The 21,879-nt window shown below is 59.9% G+C and overlaps 2 protein-coding genes across 4 annotated transcripts; both read right to left on the reverse strand.

The window, feature by feature from the left end:
* Nucleotides 1–11,497: 11,497 nt before the first annotated feature.
* GP1BB (glycoprotein Ib platelet subunit beta) lies at nt 11,498–12,790 on the reverse strand. Its single transcript, XM_066259869.1, has 2 exons — nt 12,657–12,790; nt 11,498–12,392 (listed from the first exon to the last, which is right to left on the reverse strand). The coding sequence occupies exons 1-2, from the start codon at nt 12,781–12,783 to the stop codon at nt 11,794–11,796; spliced, it is 726 nt and encodes a 241-aa protein (XP_066115966.1). The 5' UTR covers nt 12,784–12,790; the 3' UTR covers nt 11,498–11,793.
* A 135-nt stretch (nt 12,791–12,925) lies between these two features.
* On the reverse strand, nt 12,926–21,673 carry SEPTIN5 (septin 5). Of its 3 annotated transcripts, none has more exons than XM_066259868.1 (12): nt 21,527–21,673; nt 21,376–21,386; nt 16,782–16,878; nt 16,594–16,680; nt 16,208–16,331; nt 15,965–16,099; nt 15,697–15,814; nt 15,465–15,566; nt 14,652–14,748; nt 14,430–14,565; nt 14,060–14,162; nt 12,926–13,935 (listed from the first exon to the last, which is right to left on the reverse strand). In XM_066259868.1, exons 1-12 carry the CDS (start codon nt 21,567–21,569, stop codon nt 13,879–13,881), a joined length of 1,110 nt encoding a protein of 369 aa, XP_066115965.1. In that variant the 5' UTR covers nt 21,570–21,673; the 3' UTR covers nt 12,926–13,878. The 3 variants fall into 3 exon arrangements, with proteins under 3 accessions (XP_066115965.1, XP_066115964.1, XP_066115963.1); XM_066259867.1 differs by having other exon boundaries at nt 21,376–21,389; XM_066259866.1 differs by lacking the exons at nt 21,376–21,386; nt 21,527–21,673 and adding an exon at nt 17,519–17,889.
* Between the last annotated feature and the right edge of the window lie 206 nt (nt 21,674–21,879).

Raw genomic sequence — 21,879 nt, forward strand, 5'->3', positions numbered from 1 at the left:
CACTGTGCTTTTAGTTGGCTGCCATTTGAGTACCATCTACCACCTAGTTCTGTGTTTTTTTTCTCAGGACCTCCTACACCCAGGTAGGGACAAGTCTCCAATTTTATAGGTGGGGAAACCGAGGCTGTGAGGCGGAGGCTCTGGCAAAGCCCTGAGGGTGAGGGGTGCCCTGTGGATCATCAGCGGGGGCAAGGGTCAGGGCAGAGTCTTGGTGGGGGAAGGATGAGGGACAGACCTGTGAGATCCGTACCTTCGTCCTATCCTGCTTCACGGCCAGGGCCAGAGAAGGCAGGGGCCTGAGCTATGCTCGCCACACCAGGAACCAGAGGCCCTGTCCCCGAGGGGCTGAGTTACAATGGGAGGAGGATTAGGAGGTTGTTGGCGCCCTTGAAAGCTGAGCCTGCGGCCAGATCTGGGAATGGGCGTCTGACCCCTCTGCGGCCTCCACAATCCGAAGAAAATCCTCGAGGCCAAGTTAATACCAAGACCAATTTTTATTTCAACAAAGTTAATTCTCAACAATGTGATACTGAGGGAGAGGGATTTTCCTACCATGGGGGGGAGGAGGGCTGTGGTCCTGACATGGCGCCACTCCTCCCCCTCAGCCCAGCTGTCCCCACCACCAAGATGGGGGACAGAGCAGTTCAGGCTGCTCTGTTGGGGGTGATCCCCCGCACCCCAGCATTGCTCCCTCAGGCCTGCAGGCCCTGCAGCCCACGCTGGGCCTGGTGCCCTTCCTCCCTTGCAATTCCCCAACCCCCACCATGGACTTCCAAGTCCTCTACCTCTCTTATCTCCTTGCTGAGGGTGGGGGTCCAGCCCATCTGTGACCTGGGTAGAGGGGCTCAGGAAGCTTCACTGAGGAACGCATGAGCTCTTGTCCCTTGGGTCATACAAACCTCGTGGGCCCCTCCCCCCAACCACTTCCAAGGGCTTGGCTTGGCCTGATCTTGGCCCAGGGTGCTTGCGTTGGGGATGTGGGGGAGAAGCAGGGGTCTGGGCAACAGAGGACCCTCCCCTCACCTCTTTCCACCTCTAAGGGTTCCTAGGGAAGAGGGAAGGAAAGGCTGGGGCTGAGAGAGGCTCAAACAACTTCACTGTTCCCCAGTTGAACTGGGCCCCAATCCAGAAGCTGTTTTTGGTCAAATAATCAATGGTATGGGCTGTAGAAGGTTTGGGAGCCCTGTCAGAAATTCCTCCTGACGATGACCATATGCACCCACTGACTTTCCCTGTCTCCCCAGCTCCTGCCACCTTCCAAGTGAGGCGCCCTCCACTCCCTATTCCACAGGGGAGCAGCTACTCAAGGCATGGCCCCGACTAAACCCAGCCCACGCCCAGGGCCTGCAAGCCCCACTGCCCTAGAGTCTCTTGGTGGGTACAGCCGAGGGAGACTCGTGAAGGGGAGCATTCTGTGCAGGGCAGGGGACCTGTGCATGAAAAGGTTAGAGGTACATCCGGATTGCTTAGGACTGCCCACACTGGCCCCTGGGCTTCACTCTGGGGTACTGCCCGAGGGCAGGGGTGGGAGCCCAAGGGCACCCTACGACAGGCCAAAGTCAAACCAGATGGGCTGGGGGCCCCGTGGGGCAGGCGGCCCATTCGTCACCGTTATCTGCTCCGCCGCCGAAATCACAAACACATTTTTAAGTGAAGGACTGGCTGCCACCAGCCTTCGGGCCCTGATGCCGCCCAGCTGTGGCCACACTGGGGGGGGGAGGATGTTAGGGTTGGGGGAGGGTATGTAAAGGGGGTATAGGGGCCCAGCAAGTGGCAGCCTGAGGGAGGAGTGGCTGCTGACCCCAACATGCCCCCCCAAGGCTGCCCTGGGGGCTGAGCCAACAAGCTCCCACTGATATCTGTGGTCTCCCTGCTTAGAGCCCTCAGAGCTGGGGTGTAGGAACCAGGAAGCACCTCCAACTTTGCCTTGGGCACCCCTGCCTCCTGTCTTATTCCTAGAGCCTTAGCATCACAGATTCACCTTCTGACCACACACTAATGTCAGGATCGCGGATGGGGGGCTTCAGGCAGGAGACAGGCCTGCTGCATGGGGCTGGTTGCTCAGTGGTCACTTCATGGGTTGGGGTTGGGGCTGGGGGCGAGACCCAGAGAGACAAAGACAGAATTAGGGCAGGTGATAAAGAGAGACAAGATAAAGGGAGAGTGAGCCTGGTGCTTGTCACCAGAGACCCACCCTGGGTGTCACACGAAGCCAGCTGAGCCTCAGTGGCATGACTGTCTCACTCTTGCTGTGGCAGGCTATGGGATGTCCGCTAGGGTGTGCAGGTGAGGATGGGTGCAGGTGAGGGTGGAGCGGGGCTCTCTTTGGCCATCACTCGGAGCCAAATGCAGGTCCTGCAGGGCACCCTGGACCCCCAGGCAGGCCCACGGGAGTGGGAGGCGCCAGGAGAAATGGCCTGTGACGGGGGTGGGCATCCCAGGCGGGAAAGCAAACAGTGTCAGCGGCTAATGAGCGGGAACCAGGCCTGGGGCCGGGGGCCTAGGGAGGGGCACGGCCATCGCTCATCCTGACAGGCAGCGGGGAGGGGGGGCTGGGGACCAGAGATGGAGGGGAGCATGAGAGCCGACAGAGGGTCCCTTGGAGACCCGACCCTGAACACAGACAGACAGAGGGGAGGCAGCCAGGAACCCCACCCCCTGGCTGGCTCCCATCCTCAGCTGTGGCCTCAGGGGACCTGACTCTAGCATCTCCCCTGTCAGATCTGGCTGGTTGTCCCCTCCCCCACCTGGAGACTTTGCAGGACGAAGGAGGCTGTGCAGAAAGGGGGGGGGGGTCAGCCTGGGTCCCTTATATTGTACACTAGGGAGCAGGAATCTGGGGTCTGGAGGTTCTGCCCCTCCCTGGGCTCAGTTTCCCCACCTTTACAAGGCAGAGCAGTGCAGGCATGCTCTGAGGGGCCCTCCCTGCCTTGACTTGCCACCAGCACCACGCCTCCCTCCCTGTGCGCAGCCTCAGCTGCCCTCAAGGTCCCCACCCTTTCACACAGTTCTCCCTCGAACCTCAATGCCTCTACCAGACCCACCTAGCAGTGAGTGGGCTAACTCCATATCTGAGGGAAGTGGTCTCTCTAGTCCTGCACATTAGAGCTGCTGCCCCATTTCATAGGTGAGAAGACTGAAGTACAGTGTGGGGAAGGTAAATGGATGAGTTGGGCACCAGGCTGAGCTATTGACATCCCTGCCTCTGGCAGGTTAGAAGCCCCTACACCTCAGCGCTGACCCAGGTAGAGCTGACCTAGCCTTCTGGCGTTCCATCTGGCCTGAGCATCCTGAGATTTCAGGGGCTCAGAGGCCTCCTGACACCCTCCTGGCCCAGTCCTGGTCTCATGGCGCCATGACAGCCCAGCTGGCTGAGCAGCCTGTAGGTGCCTGCAGGGCGTCCAGGCCCCTGTCCTGCCTCAGCCAGGAGGGAGGGGCTGCCATAAATTCACACTGCCAGTCACCTGCGGGATAAATGTGTCATCGACTGCACGATTTACAAGTGTACCCCTGGCCCGAAAGGCAGAGAAAACAAGTCTCTGTGTACACGTGGCGCGGTGAGCAGGGAAGGGTGGCCACTGGGGGCATGCAGGGCATGGCAGGCCAGCAGGCCACGCGCGCACAGGAGGTGTGAGGACACAGACAAGCTCTTAGAGGTATGGGTACACAGACACGCTCATACAGGAAGGTGAGGCTGTGCATCTCTTATACAGGGTGGGACAAAGTAAGTTTACACTTGTTCATATGGAAAATAATACAATAATTGACGAATAATAATACAAGAATAAACTGTGTCATGTACTCACAACCGTGAACCTACTTTTTTCCCACCCTGTATAATCCTCCCCCACATGCAGTGGTGCGATTATGTACGCTCATGCATCAGAAGGTGGCACCGCATGCTGGGGACACTCAACGGGCATGCCACTCAGAGCGTGTGTGGTTAGCCTCGTGTTAGACCCATGCCCTCAGAGGCATCAGACCCAAGAAAGGGAACACAGGAAGGATCTCTGAATACTTGTGTGGGCATGTGTGTTTGCATATGTATGTACATATATGGATGTGCACGTATGTGTGCATGTTTTGTGTGTGCTCGTGTTCACATATACTTGTGCATGTGCATGTGTGTACACGTGCATTTGTGCATGTATGTGAGTGTGTGTGCAGACTCTTCCCCATTCCCAGACAGTTCATGTGGGGACCAGGTAGAGGGGACCAGAGTCACTGCACAGGGAGGCAAAGCCGACCAGGGGACCAGTGGGCCCATGGAGGACACAGGTGAGCTTGTTGGGAGATGAGGATGGACAGGAACAGGGTGGGTGGCAGTGCCTCCGTCCTGCTTGGGTGCCACCTGCTTTGAGGCTTACCTGTCTTGGAGGCCCTGGCAACCCAGACACTGACGCTGAAGGAGCGAGGCCATGACTCAGCCCTGTCCTTTCACAGTCCTGCTGCCACCCTGCGAACTGGCATGTCCATTGTCCACCTTGTCCACCAGGATTCTGTAGGACCCCTCCAGGTTCAAGGCTTCTCTGGTGCCAACCTCAGTTATCTGCTGGGACCCAAGCAGGCATAGAGGCCCAAGCCTGAGAATGGGGGGGGCACTGCAGACAAGTTCCTGGAAGCCTCAGGGAGGACTGAGAGGACTGGGGGGCTCTGGACAGACTCAGGAGGGATTCGGGGAGGACGTAGTGGACCCACAACATCATTCCAAGTCTTGGAGCTTTGTGGAGTAGAGGCTGTGGATCAGCCTTAGCTGGCAACGCCCTCCTACAGATGGTTGGGGGACACATTTCTGTTCCAGCCACTCTTCCTGTTGGCCTTGCCACAGAGGCTCAGGAGGCCCCCTGGGAGTATTATGATGGCAGCAGATGTCCAACCCAGGGGTAAAGGGCTAACTAATGTCCCAGAGACCACTGAAGCAGGATCATAGCACCCCTAAATATGGAGAGGTAGAGTCATTGACCTCCACACCAAGGACACACAGAACAGACAGCTGGAGAATTGAGCAGGGACCTCTGAACTCAGGGACCCCTACATCAGAGACCCCAAGACTGGGAACTCCCACAGAGAGTCCCATAGAAAAGGCCCACAGAGAAAATACATGCAGAGCAGGGACCTCAGATGAGGGGCCTGCAACAGAGACTCCAACATGGGAACCCTCACCAGGGACACCCCTGAGCAGAGGGGGCCCAGACAAGGCATTTACTTCCAAGAGAGAGAGAGCCAGGGCTCCCACAAGTCTTACCTCTTTTCCCATAACGAAAGTCAGTGGTCTTCTGCACCCTCTCAACATGGACATTGTAGGATGGCATGTCTATGGGCTCTTTTCCCTGCTCCGGGCTGTGTCTCAAGTGCTGTTCCAGACCTGCCCCAGGCTTTGCTCCTGCAGGAAGGCGGAGCAGCCCCAGCACCACAAACACCTTTAGTGGGCACACAGGGGCACTGGCGGGCATGCTGGGACAGGTGTTGTCAGGGGCGCCCATCTCTCCCCAGCCCTGCCTAGACAGAAGCTCTTTCCTTAGTCGGTGCAAAGACTGGCTGGAATTCTTCAAGAGCATCTTTAAATAAACAAAGCATAGAGAAAAGCAAACTCCCAAATACAAATCACATCAAAAAAGGTTTCTCTGCAGACACATGACAGAGCTAAGCCTTTGGTCCCCTCACAGGTACCCCCTCAAAACTCCTAAGCATGTGCACCCACCACCTCCCTCTAGGAGCACTATTGCCTTGGCTATGCCCTGGGACCCTCACCTCCACTTTCCCCAGACCTCCGGCCCTAGGCTGCAGCCTCCCTCTTGGGGTTGGGCATGCCACGCCTGTCCACACACTTGGACAAGATAACTGGCTGCCGTGGGGACCCTGTATTTCTCCAGGGATGTCCTTTTAGCAAAACTTGAAGTGTCTCCTTCCAGACCCTCCCACCTCTGATGGTTCCTTTACTCCAATAGGGGCACAGTGACCTTGTGGGGATGGCCCCAGGATCCTGTGTGACTGGAACAGAGGCAGAAAGAGCAACACCTAGGCAGACGGGGAGGGCTGGGAAGGCTGGTGCCTCCTCTCCCCCACCACTTGTCTGACCCAGAGCCCCTCAATTTGTCTGACATGCTTAAATAGGGTGAGATGAATCCCTGGGGGACACAGGAAGTAGGGGGCTGGCCAGTTCCCTTGAGCTGGCTCCATGGGGGGTGGGGGGTAGAGGAAAGAATGTAGGGAGGTCTCTGTTAGGTGGTGGTCTGGGCACCAAGTGACCTGCACCCCCAACCCTCGCTTACAGGGCTGCACACTGTTGGGAACAACAATTGAGAATGAATGAATGATCAGGTGATGGCTCACACTCAGGTACCCTTCTGCCCTTCTCCGTCCTACAGCCCGAGCTCAGCACAGCTCTCAGCCCCGTCACTCTGCCCTGTCCCTGCAGAGGTGTCTCCTGACAGCAGAGTGCTGCTCCCTTGGTCTGGACTCCCCAGGAGTCCCCTCTGGACACGCCTGGGCCATGTGTTAGATGTCTCAGGGTGAGAACAACTCAAGGAGGTGTGTGCTGAGGGTCAAAGGGATCATCCACGTGATGAGGCCCAGGCCAACCCACGGGACACTAAGTGCCTCTCTGAGGCACATAATTCCAAGAGTTCCAAAAGTCTTTCAAGACAAGCAGGTCCCCATCCCACCACTACCACTCTTTAAGTCATGACAGATTTCATGGTGGACACTGTGCATATATTTCCTTGTGTACAGGTGGCCTTATCTCTGCCACATATGCCCTGAGGGGTTGTCTGCCGGACAGGCTACTGGGGCAGGGAGCACTGAGGCTGGCCTGTCTAGGACCGGGGTCCTGGGCAGTGAGGGTGCTAAGCTCACCCTTGTAGGTCCTAGGAGTACTCCCATGGGCTCTGGCAAGCCTTGCCCACTAAGTATTGACACCTAGGCGGCATGCACACCTGTGGAAGGGGTCCCATCTGGCCCATTTATCAGCATCCTTTGGCCTCAGCACCCTGGGGGGAGGGTGTCAGGAAGGCAGGTGGGAAGGAGGCACAGATGGCATTTCCCCTGAGGCAAAGTGAACCTCTGGAAAGGACCCCTGACCCCAGTTCCTGCAGGGCCAGCCTATAGGTCTCCTAATAGGACAGGATACCCCCCTGCAGACAGAGAGGATGAGGACAGTGAGAGTATGCATCCAGTGTAGACGGCACCGGGTATAGACAGCTCTGGGTGTGACTGTGCTAGGGAAAAAGAGAGGTCGGGACCAACAAATGCCCTGAGGGCTGTTTAAGGAGGAAAGGACACAGCTAAGGCCAGGTCCGGTCACCAGGACCAGTGACCCCGAAGACCCCCCTCAGCCTGGGGGGCAGTTAGGGGAGAGCTCCCTGCTGATTTATGGTCCTCCAGAGTGGACAGGAGTTAGGCTGCTAAGAACTTGCTCCCTCCCCCCTCCTCCTCCCAGTTGGGGGTCAGCTGGAGTAGGGTGGCTCTCAGCTGGTTTCCAGATGGGCCTGATGGAGGGGGCACCTGGGGGTGGAAGGCTAGACACCCTGAGTAAAGGGACCGGCCTGGTGTCAGCTGGCCAGTCATAGCTGCCTTTGTCTCTGTGGTTGTCTCTCCATCTCTAGGCCTGTCTCTGCGTCAGGTTCTGTCTCTGTCCCATGCAGCCCCCCTTCCCCATGACTGCCTGGGTGGGTAGGGGTGGGAGCTGGTGATTTATCACCCACTGCCTGTCTTCCATCGGAAACGCTGGGGGTGGGCGCAGACTGTGCGGTGAGCTATAGGCCCCCAGGGCTCCACCACCCACCCCAATGTTGTTGCTCTGTCTGGTCGGCGGGTGCACCCCCCACCACCAAAACGTGGCCAGAGGTTCTGTCCCCCAGACCCTTTCAGGGCCTCCTCCTGCAGCCTCACTCAAGGCTCCGCCCAGGGAGTGGCCAGCACCGACAGCAGGCCCACCCTCGCCTCACCATGCTGGAGGGGATCCTTGGAGGACCCCCACATCCCTTCCCCCACCACCAGGTTGGTCGGAAAGTGGCCTCTGTTCCACTCCTCTGGGGAGCCTGCTCCAGGCTTCCTACCCGGCGGCATCCGAGGCAGAGCCTCTCGCTGTCTCCTCCTCGCCGACCCGGCAGCCGCTCTGCCCCACCCCCTCCTCCGTGCACACAGCAGGGGCTCAATAAGTGTTTTCGGAGCAAACAGGCGTCGGGAAGGCGGAGGGTACACCTGGGCTGACCACCCCCCCCCTCCGCCCGGCGGAAGAAGTCCCTTATCTTCCCGGTTGACGGGCTGTCAGCAAGCGGGAGAGGGAGGAGTGGGGCGGAGGGGGAAGCTCACCCCTCCCCGTCTGTCAGCGGCCCTCGGCGCACCCCTACCCGCCTCCATAGGGTGTGCCACCTGCCCGTCCCTCTCGGCCATCCACTGCCCGCCAGCCTGGGCAAGTGCCCAGTTTCTTGCCTCTGTTTCTCGTGGACCCTGGCTGGCTGCACCCTGCGTCCATCTCACTGCCCGCCTCCTGCCTGCGTTGCTGCAGACCGTGAGCGCCCTCTGGTGCATGCTTGGGGTCGCGGCGCGCGAGGGTTGGACTGAGTGGGGTAAGGGGTAGCACCCACCCATTTCACGGAGGCCACAGAGACTCCCAGAGGGAGATCAAGGCTGTGTGTTGCCCCGAGAATGCCATCTGGCCCTACGGGGGTTCGCTCTATCCAACCCTTTGACCGGTCACTCACTTGCTAGAGGGCTGCATGCAGGCTTGGTTTGTGGCTTGAGGCCCTGGCAGACCTCAGGGGCACAAGCCTGAACATAGTGTCCTGCACCATTTGTCCCACCAGAGGAGGACCGGGAAGCTCCCTGATGAGTACGTGCTCGAGTGGAGGTTTGAATAATGTGGGCATAATTACAGCAGGAAGGGACAAAGAAAGTTTCAGAGACATTGACTGGGTGGGAACATCAAAGCTGGGCCCTGATGGAAGGTGGAGGGTCCTGGGAGTCCAGGGCAGCTGGGGAACCAGAGGTGTTGTGGGAGAACCCTTGGGCTGCAGGACAATGGGGCCCTGAGCAGTCAGCTTGACAGCTGGAGATGGGAGTGAGCTGAGCAGGCCCTTTGAATGGACCCCAAACTGTTCCCATCTGGAAGGAGTCTGAGACCACAGAGGGGACCAGCCTGTCAGTGGGGAAAGGGCCCTGGAATTGATGCATTTTCCATGAGATGGAGGACAACACTGGGGTGAGGGGCATAGTAGGCCTCCTAGTCTGGGGGAAGGGATCTATGTTCTTCCTCCCTGAATAGGGCCATTCAGGGGCACTGAGCTGGGACCATCCACTTCCACTTCCCCGCACTCCTTGGAGGCTGAGGCCCCAGGGTCAGTGCATAGAGGGTCAGCTCAGGGTCAGGATTAGGACTGGGGGCTCCCAGGCAGCCTGAAGAAGATCAGCCACCGAGGCCAGGCCAGTATTTCCCTGTGGTCAGTACCTTGGCAGGAGCAAGTCTAAGTCATGGAGAACTGACAAGAGGGGAGGGCAAATCCTAGAAACACCATGGGGTTCAGCTGCCCCATCCACCAGCACATGGGAAGTTCTTCCTTATGTGTGACCACACTGTATTGCCAGCTTCTTTCCTCCATCCTTCCCCTTCAGGGCCCCCATGCCCACCTTCTCTTCTGGGCACTGGCCCAGGAGCCCTCAAGCCTGTGGGCAGTGAGCAGAGGAGCTGGGCTCTTGCTGACCACCCCCCACAGCTCCTATTGAGGCCTGATCCCACCACCCAGGGAAGCCTCTTTGTCTTAGCTAAGGTCACCTAGGACCCCCCCAAGGCTACTTCCTCCTGGGCCCTGCATTTTTCCTCTTGAGGGCTTCTGTGAGGAAGAAAGAGGAGGTCCCCAGGGGCCTGGTCTCAGCCACAAAGGAAACTCTAGGTTTAGCAGAAGATCCATTTGTGGGCACTGGTTTCCTCCTCTGGAAATTAGGAGGATGCCCTCTTCTGCACCATGTTGAGACTGGGTTTAGGAAGTTGCCTGTGTACCTTACTGTGGAAGGACCATCACCTCTGACCCCAACCTGGCTCTGGGGGTGCTGGGCCACTGCTGGGGAGGGCAGTGTGGCAGTTCATTTGTACAAAGGGGTCACTGTCTCCGATGTGGTGATAAGCCTGGAAGGACAGCCGGATGCCTCGCACCTGCCTACAAAGGCAGGGGTGGCTCCTGCCTCACGTCCCACCAGTAGCCCCAAGATAGCATCAGCCCAACCGGAGAGTCATCCGTCTTGTCCTACAAAGGCCAGGACAAAGGCCATGTCAGTGGCAACCTCCCCGACCCGGTCAGTGGGGGCCTGGGCCTTCCTGTGCCAGGCGGCTGAGGCCCAGGCCTGAGGCTCCACTGGGGTCCTGTTTGGGGTCCAAGGAGTAGCCTTCATTGTTCACAGGACCATCCAGGTGGAGGTCACATCTGGGCAGGAGTGGGGACACACCAGTTCCTCATTTGGGCACCCTGGGTCCCCTATAAGCAGCCTGTGTAGCACTGGGGTGCCCACAGTGGAGTCCCCAATAGCTGAGGGTCAGGGGTGACTTAAGGCCCTGAGAAGCCCCTGGCTGGTCTGTTTAGTCAGAAGCACCTTCCTGCAGTGAGCCGCAGCAAGAGGAAGACATGATTCCTTCCGCCCCTTGGTGCCCATTTACCCCTGCAGGGTCCTTCCATGGACCCCACCTCGCATGGCTTGGGTTTCACCCCACCATCCCCCCAGAGCTTCTCACTAGATGCCCCAGGAGTTCAAGGTATGCCACCAGACGGTCCTCACTATCCCCAATTTATCCCCTACCGCTCTGAGACTGTCACCAGGGAAACCTTACACACAGAACTGTCCTCAGAGCCACCTCAAGGCCCTTCACTGACCCCAGAAACTGCCTTTCAGAGCATGCCCTCTCTCTCACAATACTGCCCTGCAATATCTCCACTGTCCCCACAGTTTTTGCTGTCCCCACAGTGTTATTACTCCAGTGTCCTCACTATCCCCACAATGTCCTTGCTTTTCCCAGTGTCCTTGCGGTTCCCACAGTTCTCACTACCCTATAATGTCCTCAGTGCCCCTGGTTCTCACTCCCCATAGTGTCCTGACTACCCAATAGGGTCCTCACTGTCCACAGTGGGTCCTCCTCCCCAGTGTCCTCATGGTCCCAAAGTATCCTGTCTTATAGTGCCCTCACTTGTCCCCACAGTGTCCTCCTCTTCACTGTATTCTCACTGTCCTCAAAGTGTATTCACTGCCCCAGTCTTCACTGTCCCCACAATGTCCTCACTCTCTCCATAGAGTACTCACTGCCCACACTGTCTTCAGTGTTCCTACTTCCCAGTGTCCTCACTTCCCTACAGTGTGTCAAAGTGTTCCTTCCCACTTGAACTTCTGTGAGTCAGTGACTAAGGAGTTCAGAGGTTATGTGGGGTGAATGGAGATGTATGTCCCCTTGAGCTGCTTCTCAGAACTTTTCCTGTGGTTTGGGGAAGAAGGTTTACAGGTCGTGGGTGTAGAAACTGGTCAGATCCCCAGAAGGGTTTATTCGGCACTGGAATTTGACACGAGGGACCCTGCATGGTCTGGGCTGCAGTTAGTCCCTTGGACCTGCCTAAGCGTCCAGGGTTTGGGGTCGCCACGTTAGCGGCCGGCTTGCAGCACTTGGACAATCGTGAACCGAGGCCTGCAGTGGGTGGCGGGCATGGGAGGTGGTGCCTGGGTGGAGGAGAGTGAGTCCAGGTTAGGGCGAGGGCTCTTCGGTACGGGGACCTGTCGAATTGGCGGGCTGCTTTGCTCAGCGCCAGTCCGCTCCTTTCAGGACTCGCTGCCTTCGGCCGGCTCCGCCACTAGCGGGGCGGTCAGCGACAGGCGGTGCGCAGCACGGGCGCGCAGCCTCCGCAGGCGGCGCAGCAGCAGCGCCAGCAGCAGCGCATGCAGCAGCCCGAGGCCCAGCAGCACCAGCTGTGCCACCAGAGTCCCCCAGCAGAGCACGCCGGTCGAGCAGGCAGCGCGAAGCTCCTGCTCGGTCAGGTAAGGCAATAGGCGGTCGCGCAGCGCTGGGGGCGCGGCGCAGCGCAGGTTGCGGTAGAGCGCGCGTTCCGGCCGGCCGGCCAGCCAGGCGCGCAGCGGCACCAAGCGGCAGTCGCAGCGCCAGGGGTTGGCGCCCAGGTGTACCGCGCGCAACACCGGCAATTCGTCCAGCAGCCCCAGCGGCAGCGCCGTCAGGTTGTTGCCTGTCAGCACCAGTTCTGTTGTGTCCGGTGGGAAGGCGACCGGCAGCGAGGCCCACGTCAGCCCGCGGCGCCCACAGTCCACACGCGTCCCGGCACAGTGACACGGCGCGGGGCAGCCTGCAGCCGGGCGGCTCGGCGGCGCGAGCAGCAGGAGCAAAAAGCTCAGCGCTCCACGCGGCCCTGGAAAGGAAGCGCCGCGGTGAGCTGGGTGGCCCGCTGGGCACCTGAATGGGGCCTTAAGCCCCTGGAATGCCCGGTCTGACTCCAGCCCCGGAGACCCGCCCCCTCCCCCCATTACCCGCAAGCGCCACCCAGACTACGCGGGCACTGGCTGAAGTTTCCTCTAAGTCTGACCCCAATCTCCCGTACTGTAGCCAAAACGACTGGAGCACCTCCCAACCCGACTCTTCTCAGGGAGTGGCCTGGCCCAGCCACCAGACTCACCAGAGCCCATGGTGAGAGGACGATGGCCCAGCTTGCTCTGGAGCTGGAGACGTTTGCGGAGAACCAGGCGATAAGGCCGACCCGCCCCTGCCAGACCCCTCGCTACCGGTACACCGACCACAGCCATTGCCGTCCCGCCAGAAATAACCCCAAGGCTGCCGGGACGGGCGCTGCGGCTGCCGATAGAGCGCTATCGCCAGGGCCAGCGCAGCCCGCGCTTCCGCCCCCACTAGCTCCCAGGGGCGCAAGGAGCACTCGAACACGGGCAGTGACGTTCACCAACATTGTTCTCCTGTCACCAGGACAGGACGGCATTCACAACTTAACAAAACTGGGTAATGGGGCTTAGGAAAGGGTTCATGCGGGTAGAGGGATGGTGGGGGGCCAGGGACAAGGGCTAGGGAACCCAGGGCAACAATGCTGCTGGGGAGAGGGACCCCCAGCCACAGGCAGGGAGCAGTAATCTAGGCATGAGTATTGCCAAGGGATGGCCCACAGCCCACTGCTCCTGGAACCCTCCACAAACCGTAGGGTGGGGGAGAAGCGTAGGCTATCTCTGGCATTCCAGCCCCCACCATCCTTGCCTGCAGCTGGCTGGCCTCCTTAGGTCTGGAGAGATTCTAAGTGTCTGTCCTCTCCCCCTCCCCCTCCCCCCACTGAGCTACAGGATAGGGAGGGAAGAGAGGACCTGGTCCACATCCACACAAAGTGAGGCCTCAGCATATGCTGGGTGGCCCACAGGAGCAGGGAACACAGCGCTCTAGTCTGTGCTGTGGCACAGGAGTGGGGGAATAGGTCTGAGACCCCGGGTATCTGCTTCCCCTTTCTGCCTTGGTTTGCCTGCCTGCCTGAGTAGGGCCTGGAGTTTGAGTGCTGTGACCTTCTGGGGTGGGGGTAAAATCTCAAAAGTCACAGCCCAATCTAGCTCCTCCCTCAAGGCCAGAGGTGGGCCATTGCCCAGACCCCATGGGAACATACAAATGAGGGGAGGGGCTGTTGCTGAGAATAAATTAGGGTTGGCTGGGGGCTGTCACCCCGTGTCTCTGGGTCAGGTGGGAAACAGTCCAGGTCTAGGCCACTCTGGAACTGGGGTTGTGTCCAGGCCTGTCAGAGATCCAGATTAATCCAGGGTCCAGTCCAGGCCAGTTGGGGTCCAGGGGTAGGAAGGGCCAGTCTGGAAACTGGCAGTATATATCCATGGCAATGTGGGGCTGGGGCGGGGTCACTGGTCCTGCATTTGCTGCTTCATCTTCTGCAGCATCTCCTGCATGCGCCTCAGCTGGGGAGTGGGGCAGGAACAAAAGAAGTGGGGAAAGAAATGAGATGGGAAGGTCCTGGCTCAGTCCCCACCCCCTAGCCTTTACTTCTCCCTCCATTGCCCCCCCCCATCACGCTTCACCAACCTCCTCATCCTTCATCCTGATAAGCTTCTCCGTCTCAGTGTCTGGAGTGGGCAGTGGCAGGATGGGGATGGGGCTCTCCATGCGGCTGTCCTGGGTCAGTTTGCTGCAGGGAGGACAAGAGAAACAGTGCTGCTGGGAGGTTCAGCCTCTACCCTGCTACTACCAAGGCTGCCCTCCTGAGCTCTCACCACTGGGACTGGTTGGGACGGCGGGCGGGGGGTGGGGGAGACACACACCAGGTGCTGGGGAGCCGATTTGGGGGCTGGGGCAAGGTTCAAGTCTGGGTAGGAGGCCAGGACAAGGTCTGGTTACAGAGATGCATGAGGTCACAGGATGCACATCCAGATTTGGGGCGGGATGGTTGACACACCTGGTCATCTGCTGGATGCAGTGTGCGCGGTAGTTCTCGTAGTGCACGTCGCATGTCACATCTTTGAGGTCATGCATGTGTGTGCGGATGAGCATGTTGCGCAGCTTCACGAAGTCGCAGTGCGCCTGGTTCTCCACTGCAGGGTGGGAGTGGGAAGTGGGTGGGGCGCCAGCCCACAGGAGCCTTCCCACCTAGCACACTGTGCCCTACGCATGGACTCACCCTCCACGATCCCCCAGGGGTACAGTCGCCCCCGGACTCGCTGTCCCTTGGCCTCCACCACCGTGTTGCTGCCAATAACTGCGAAGGGTGCGCTCTCCTGGGGAGGAGCAGGTGCAAGGGCTCACGCCCAATTAGTATGGGTATGGGGTTAGTGGTTGGAAAGGGGCATGGGCACTCAGTGCCAGATCAGCATCACCATTAATGACCTCTTCCCAAAAAGATGCTGGAGTCACCCCCCTACACTCCCCTTTCTGGCCTCTCTGCTTCTGGCTGAGGCCAGAGCTGATACAGCTTACATCCTAGGACCTGGGAGTGAGCCTAAGCCCCCTAGTAATGCCCTGCTGACTTTGGTTGGGAATAAGAGCCTGCCTGACCTTCTGGCTTTGTAACCATCTGTCCCCAGCTTGGGCTTGATCACAACGACTCTAGCTGCCGGGGTACTCAAAGCCACCCCCGCCTTCTGTTGTACAGATTTCTGGAAGCCAGTATATACAGAACCCAGTGGCTACTCGCCGGGCTCTTTTCTTGGTGACTCATGAGAAGACTGGGGAACAGGGTTAGTTAGGGTGGGGGCCTGGCCAGCAGCTGTTCCTTTGGGTCCTGGCAAGAGCTTCGTAACCATGAGAGATCCAAATACACAAGCCAGGCAGGAACATTTGCGACCCTATCCTCTCAGGCTAGGTGAAAAGACTACTGCCCAGATTAAAGACCGCTATCCCCCCCCCCCAAGTTGGGCCTGGGCACTCAGCCTTCCTCTGAGCCCCATGTGAACTGGATTTTAGTTCCCTCCTTCCCACTGGGCTGTATGCTCACCTTCAGTTCTCGATCCTGCTGTTTGAAGTCCTCGTCCTCGTCTGAGTCACACTCAGGGAACTGGTACACATGGATCCCGAACTTGTCAATCTCCTCTCGGATCTGTGTGGGGCAGGGATGTCAGATGAGGGACTGAAGGTCCCCTGGGCCCAGTTTGGTGGCACCCAGGCTTAGCACACCTGGTGCTCTCAGCCCCAGTCCTGGGACAGGCCCCGCTGCCACACAGACTCACCCGCTCCTTCAGCTTCCGGATCTCACTGGGGACCAGACAGTCAGCTTTGGCAATGAGGGGCACAATGTTCACCTTCTCGTGCAGAGCCTTCATGAAACCCACGTCTACTGGCCGCAGCCTGCAGGGAGCAGCCAGGGTAGTGAGGGACTGGTGGGGGTGACAGTAGAGCAGGGAAATGTGGGGGAGAGTTAAGGGAGGGGATGGCTGTGGGGGCTTGGGTGACTCTCTGTGGAGGTGGGTGACCCCTGGCCCCAAGACTGTCACGTACCCGTGCCCGAACGGAGAGATGAAGTACAGGCAGCAGTGTACTCGGTTGTCTTGGATGTTCTTGCGGTTAAGGCCGCTTTCATCCCGGAAATACTGCTCAAACTGCTGGTCCACATAGTCAGTAATGGGCTTCCAGCTGTGGGCAAGGGGTGCATGAGGCCAGGCTCTGAAGGCAGCATGCTGGCACCAGGGGGAGGCTGGGTCAGCCTGGGCAGTAACTGCCCCCCAGTCAGGCCTTCCTCACCACTCAGAGTTGTTCACAGCGTCCCCAAAGCCTGGTGTATCCACGATGGTGAGCTTTAGCTTGACGCCCTTCTCCTCGATGTCCACTGTGTGCTTCAGGATCTCTACTGTCTGGCTGATGCGCTCTGTAGGGAAGGAGACATGGTTTGAAGGAGCCACTTTGACCCTTACCCCCAACCCTGAGCAGCCAGGATCCTGTTCTCAGCCATCCTAGTTTTTGGCCCTGGCCACAAGGCCTGACTGTGGTTGGGTCACTTCTCTGGGATCCTGAACAGAAGACCCATGTTGTGGGGAGAGAGGAAGGGGCTGGAACTGGAAGGGCACCCTTCGACTGGTCACACAGGAGGGCATGGTGAACTAATGCAGGGCAGCTCAGGGTCCACTCACCCTCAGCACTGAGAAGCTTCCGGTCCTTGTACAGGTCGGTCAAGAAGAGGCTGTGGACCAGTGTGGACTTCCCCAGACCCGACTCACCTGCCCACAGGTATACTGAAGTCAGATTGGGTCTGAGGCCCCAAAAGAGCCTGGCCTGCCAGTGGCCCCAGCCACCCCACCTGGGAGTCTGGCGCACTCACCAGCTACCATGAGTGTGAAATCGAAGCCTTTCTTCACTGACTTTCGGTGCACCTGGTTGGGCAGTGTGGCAAAGCCCACGTACTGCTTGTCGATATCCTGAGCGGCAGGGGCAAGATAGGTCAGGGGTACCCTAGGGCTCCTGGGCAGCCCCATACCCTGTCCACTATTCAGCTCAGGTAAGGTGGTAGCAGAGGACAGAGTCCCTAGGGTTGGGCATTTCAACAGCAGATAGGGGGTGAGGGCCTGTGGGCAAAGGCCTGGAGGTGGGAAAGCAGGTCAGGGAGTAGCTGGTGGAGGGACCCTTGCCCAGCCTCAGGGAGGGGCTTTGCAGGGTCCCTAGTCTGTCTGTGTGGAAGGGGAGATGTCCAGCCGCACAGACACAGGCAATGTCCTCCCTTGAGTGGTGAAAAGCAGGCACAAAAACCAAGACCCTTTGGACATGCCCCAGGCCCTTCACAGGCAGGAGAAGGCCAGCCTCATTACTCACCCCTCCCAAGTGTACCAGGGGGTGGGAGGCCCCTATGTGGCCCGGATCCAGCCACGGGGGTGGCTGGTTGCAGCAACGTTGGAGAAGAGGCTATTTATAGATGCCGGCGCTGAGCCTCCCCCGGCGGCGGGGACCCACCCCTTGTGGACCCTGGCCCTGCTGGCCCCTGTCACATCCCAGAGCCCTGGGGCCTGGCCCTAGCAGGAGCACACACACTGACCCACATTCCTCTCCCCTCTCCACACACACCTTGAGCCGCCTCTGAGCCTGGGTCCGCGGCGACAGCAGCTGTTCCACCAGGCGGTCCTGGGGGGCTGCCAAGGAGTCCATCGCAGCGACTCCCCCCCAGACCCTGCTGGCGCCTTCGGACCCCAGACCGGGCCAGGCCAACACGGGCCTGGAGTTCTCGAGGGACTTAGATGCGGTAGTGCCTCGAAGCCCTGTTCTCGTTCCCGTTTTAGGGACACAATAACTGAAGCCAGGAGATCGGACGTGGCCCACCCGGGGTGCCACCGACCCCGGAGGCCTTGCGAGCCATCCCCCTGCCTCTGCGGACCCGCCCTGAGACGCGCGGCGTCGCAGCCACAGCCTGCCCCGCTGTGCACGCGAACCAGAGGCGGGGCTCCGCGCAGAGACCGCCCCACCCGCTGTCGCCGGGAAACAGTCGCCTGGAAATTGGGCCGCGGGCGGAGCCACCGGAAAGCTGCCGCGGAGGGCAGGGCCGAGCACAGGCGTGGGGGCACGCGGCGAGGACAGGGACCCCGCTGCCGGATCTGCAGCATCAGTCCAAGCATCAGGACAACTGGCGTAAAGTGGGGAAAGGAGAGGCGGGATCCACAGGCAGGCCGGTGGTGGGGGCGGGGAACTGTGACCACTGCAGCCCACCACTCCAGAGGCGCAGTGTAGCTTCCGTCCGCCAGAGGGCGCCAAAAGGCCGCTCCCCTGCCCCACGCGCACCTACGCGGGACCAGCCTGTGCACTCTGCTTTCCTCGCAGACTCCGCCCGAAAACCACCAGCTATGTCACCGCGGCCGGACTGCCCACGGGCACACCCCTCCCAGCACTGCTCCTTCCCGTGTGTGTGTGTGTGTGTGTGTGTGTGTGTGTGTGTGTACTTAACAGGCGTAACCCCCACCCCCACCCCACCCCCGACATATGGGAAAAACGGGCGAGGACAGAGTCCACCTTTCCCATGAATCAGAGCCAACCTCCTCAGCCTGGACCTGCTCCTCCGCCCCTGCTCTAACTACCTCACCCAGGCCCTCAGAGACTTGGAGCAGGAAGGAGCCAGTCAGGGCATTAGCCACCTACTCTGCTCTACCTCTGGAAACTTGGAAGCTGCGGCCAGCATGTCGCTCTACAAACCTGAAGGCCACCCATGCACTGCCATGACTATCCTCAGAAAGCCTTGCCAGCAGAGGTGGGGGTGTGTGGAGTGGGTCCCCCTCCTGCAGGCACCCTTTGGGCTTCTCTGCCTGCTCTGACCCACAGAATTGGGTGCATGGGTACTGGAGAGCTCCCAGCTTAGCCTTCTCCCCATGGGGCCACCCCAGGGACCACAGTGGTCTTCTGAGCCACCAAATCCTCATTATCCCTCCAGTACCTCACTAGAATCTGAACAAGACAGTGCAAGCTAGCCAGGAAGGGCGGTCTGGCAAGTAGCTAGGGTATAAAGAGACGTGTCCTCTAGGCTATGTGTGTCAGTAGGGATAATCAGTGCCTCAGCTGTCCCCCTGCCGCCCCTCGTTGAGGAGCCTCTGTCCCCTTGTTCAGGCTTGTGGCGTTGCTGTGGGGTCTGGAGCCACTGGCACCTGGGAGTGGGCCCACAGTTTTCTTTTGAGAGGAGAGTGGGGGAAGCCACAGGACCCCTAGCTCTTCCAGACAAGCCCACAGTCCTTGCTCCAAGAAATCTTCCTCACTGGCCCTGATGACCTGCAGGCCTCTGGGTTGAGTCTACTTTAGACATGGCCTTCAGCCCAACAACCCAGAAAACTGGCATCTCGAGCCCAGGGCATCTCCAGGAAGACAGACAGACCTGGGTCTGGGCTCAGGCTGAGAGGGAGCCTCAGTACTCCACAGCCTGGTGTCTAACAGAGCTTGTGGCTCTCAGATAGCTTCATTTCTCCCACTGGTAAGGCACAGCCTCTGGGAGGCACAGGTCAGGCGGGTGAGAGTCTCACTCCCGTCACCCAACTGTGCCCAAACAGCCTGTGGACTCCCTGGGGGAGCCCCGAGGAAGGTGCCCTGCCACCCTCTTTCTCTGGTCCTGAAGCACACAGCAAATTCTCCTCAGGGCTTCCCAAGCCCTAGACACAGCTGTGCCCACCTCCTCCTGGAGCCTGAGACTCTCGAGGCATTTCCATTCTTAGAATCACCCGAGTCAGCCCTGGAAGCAGTCACCAGAGCCAACAGAGCCTCCATCACTGCCTGATACTGGGTGGGGGTTGGAGGAGGGGGCACAGAGGGCCACTAGAGCCATCCCTGCTGCCTGAGATGGAGTGGAAGCACAGAGAGCCACCAGAGCTCCCGTCACCCCCTTTCACAGAATGTGGACAGGCTGCAGCTCAGTAATACAACAGTAACAGTGAAGCCACATTTGCTCCCCCACCCAGGCCCATAGAAGCCGGCCACAAACACCTGGCTCCCTGGCCCTGCTCCCACGTCTCCCCCTCTGGCTGCATGGTGCCCCCTCCTTCAGGTCCTATGGGCAGGGGATGGGTGAAGCTGGCCCAGCTGACTTCAAGATGGGGGACGGACAGAGGCCTGAAGGCACTCACATCCTGCTGGAGGGGTCCCTGGGTGGTGCTGGGCAGCAACTGCTTGGCCCTGTGACTCCATGTGATTGCAGGCCCAGGATAAGCCATGGGGGTTGGTATCCCAGGCCTTCCCTCCTCCCTCAAACAATGGCCTGGCAGCTTGTGTCCCTGCATCTCAGGCATTGTCTGACCTGCCCATGATGGGGAGGCAAGTCCCCAGCCTGGGCTCCCTGGGGAGCCCCTCACTGGCAGAGTGAGGTTGATGGGGCCCCTCCCTACAGGCCTCTCACTCCCAGGGTGGGGTGTTTTTCTGCAGGAGACTGGCCTCTGGCAGCCAATGACTCCCAGCCCCTACATTACCTACTAGGCCACAACTCGCCCACCTGCCTCATCCTGGGCCAGCATTTCAGGGTTCCCAGCATCTACCTGGTGTATGAACCCCCACCCCCAACAGGGCTTCCAGGGCCACTCTGATGTCAGAGTTAGGCCTGTCTTTTCTCCCTGAAACATGATTGTTCTCAAGCCAGAGAGTCCCGAACATGGCTGTTCTAGAGCCCTCAGCCCACCTGGTTACCCTTCCCCACTTCACTTTCCAGGTCTCCAGCTCTGTTTAACCCCAACCTTATCTGGGTTTCACAGTTGGTGCCCAGGCCAGCCCCATGTTGGGTCCTGCATTCCAGGAGGATGGGGACCAAGCCAATCCCTTTGGGTGGCCACAAGCCTGTTTGTACCCATTGGGTTGGAAGACCCATGCTGGGCTACATTATGACTCAGACCAGGCCCTGGAGACTCCCAGCCTGGGAAAGACGCCTAGCCACAGATCAACCCACTCAAATTGGTGTGGGGGGAATGAGAGCATAAGATGCAGAGAGTGGGGTGAGGCTTCCCTGTGGGGCTGTTCAGTGTCTCTGTACTAGCTGGTGGATACAGAGACCCCCGCCTCACTCCAGGGTCCCTGGGTGGTGCAGGGTCCCCCAGCCTGTGGCCTGCCATAACCAGTAGCCTCTGGCCTGCTATAACCAGTTCATTCCAAACCCTCAGCACAGGGCCTAAGCCCAAGTCAGCCTGGGATGCAGGCGCTGGTCCAATGGGAGAAAGGCACCTGGCCAGTACCCACATCCTGGGTGGGGTGCACCGTCCTGCTGCGAGGGTCAGAGGCCAGGCCCTTGTGGTATGGTGCCCACTCCTCCCATCTGCAGCCTCAGGCACTGCAGCACTGCCCAAGCTGACAATAGGTTATCCCAACAGGGTGGGGTGATGGCCGGTGGGGGCGGGGTCGCGTCTGGGCGCCTGCAGCGTTGGTGCCACAATAGGTGACAGCCAGCAGAGTGAGCGGCGGCGCGCACGTACCTGCTTGTCCTCTGCTAGGTCGGGGTCGGGGTCAGGTCGGGGTTGGGTCCGAGTGGTTCCGGGCCGGCGGGCGGGAGAGAGACGGAGAGACACAGTGAGAGACGGGCAGGCGGCGGGGACAAAGGCGCGCGCGGGCGGGCGCCAGGCTCACCTGGAGTCGCCAGCTTGCTCTTGTACCGCAGGCCTGTGCTCATGGTGGCCGCCAGCGGGGGACGTGCGGCGGCGGGCGCGCGGGCGGGGCGCGGCGACGAGCGGCAAGGCCGAGGCCGGGCTGCGGGGTGACCGGCCCTCCGCGCGCCGCCGCCCGCCCCGCCCGTGCACCCGGCAGCCAATCGGCGCCCGCCGCGCCCACGCGCGACCCGGCGCGGCCCGCGGGGGCGGGGACCCGGGCGCCCCCCTACCCGCGGCCGCGGCCTGGGTGCCACGCCCTCCCCTCCATCTGTCTGAGGCACCGTGCTCACTGTCCAACACTGTGCCCCACCTCCCTTGTCCCCTCGCCCAGGC

The sequence above is a fragment of the Saccopteryx bilineata genome, chromosome 2, assembly GCF_036850765.1.
Source record: "Saccopteryx bilineata isolate mSacBil1 chromosome 2, mSacBil1_pri_phased_curated, whole genome shotgun sequence".
Lineage (NCBI taxonomy): Eukaryota > Metazoa > Chordata > Mammalia > Chiroptera > Emballonuridae > Saccopteryx > Saccopteryx bilineata.

Bases quoted from the DNA above. Each gene is read 5' to 3' on its own strand.
- GP1BB (XM_066259869.1), bottom strand. From the start codon at position 12,783: ATGGCTGTGGTCGGTGTACCGGTAGCGAGGGGTCTGGCAGGGGCGGGT. The intron at 12,393-12,656 runs GTGAGTCTGGTG...CTTCCTTTCCAG, and splicing joins TCCTCTCACCATGGGCTCTG to GGCCGCGTGGAGCGCTGAGC.
- SEPTIN5 (XM_066259866.1), bottom strand. From the start codon at position 17,599: ATGGACTCCTTGGCAGCCCCCCAGGACCGCCTGGTGGAACAGCTGCTG. The intron at 16,332-16,593 runs GTGAGTGGACCC...CCTTCCCTACAG, and splicing joins GAAGCTTCTCAGTGCTGAGG to AGCGCATCAGCCAGACAGTA. The intron at 15,567-15,696 runs GTGAGTCTGTGT...TGCCCCACACAG, and splicing joins TCCGGAAGCTGAAGGAGCGG to ATCCGAGAGGAGATTGACAA.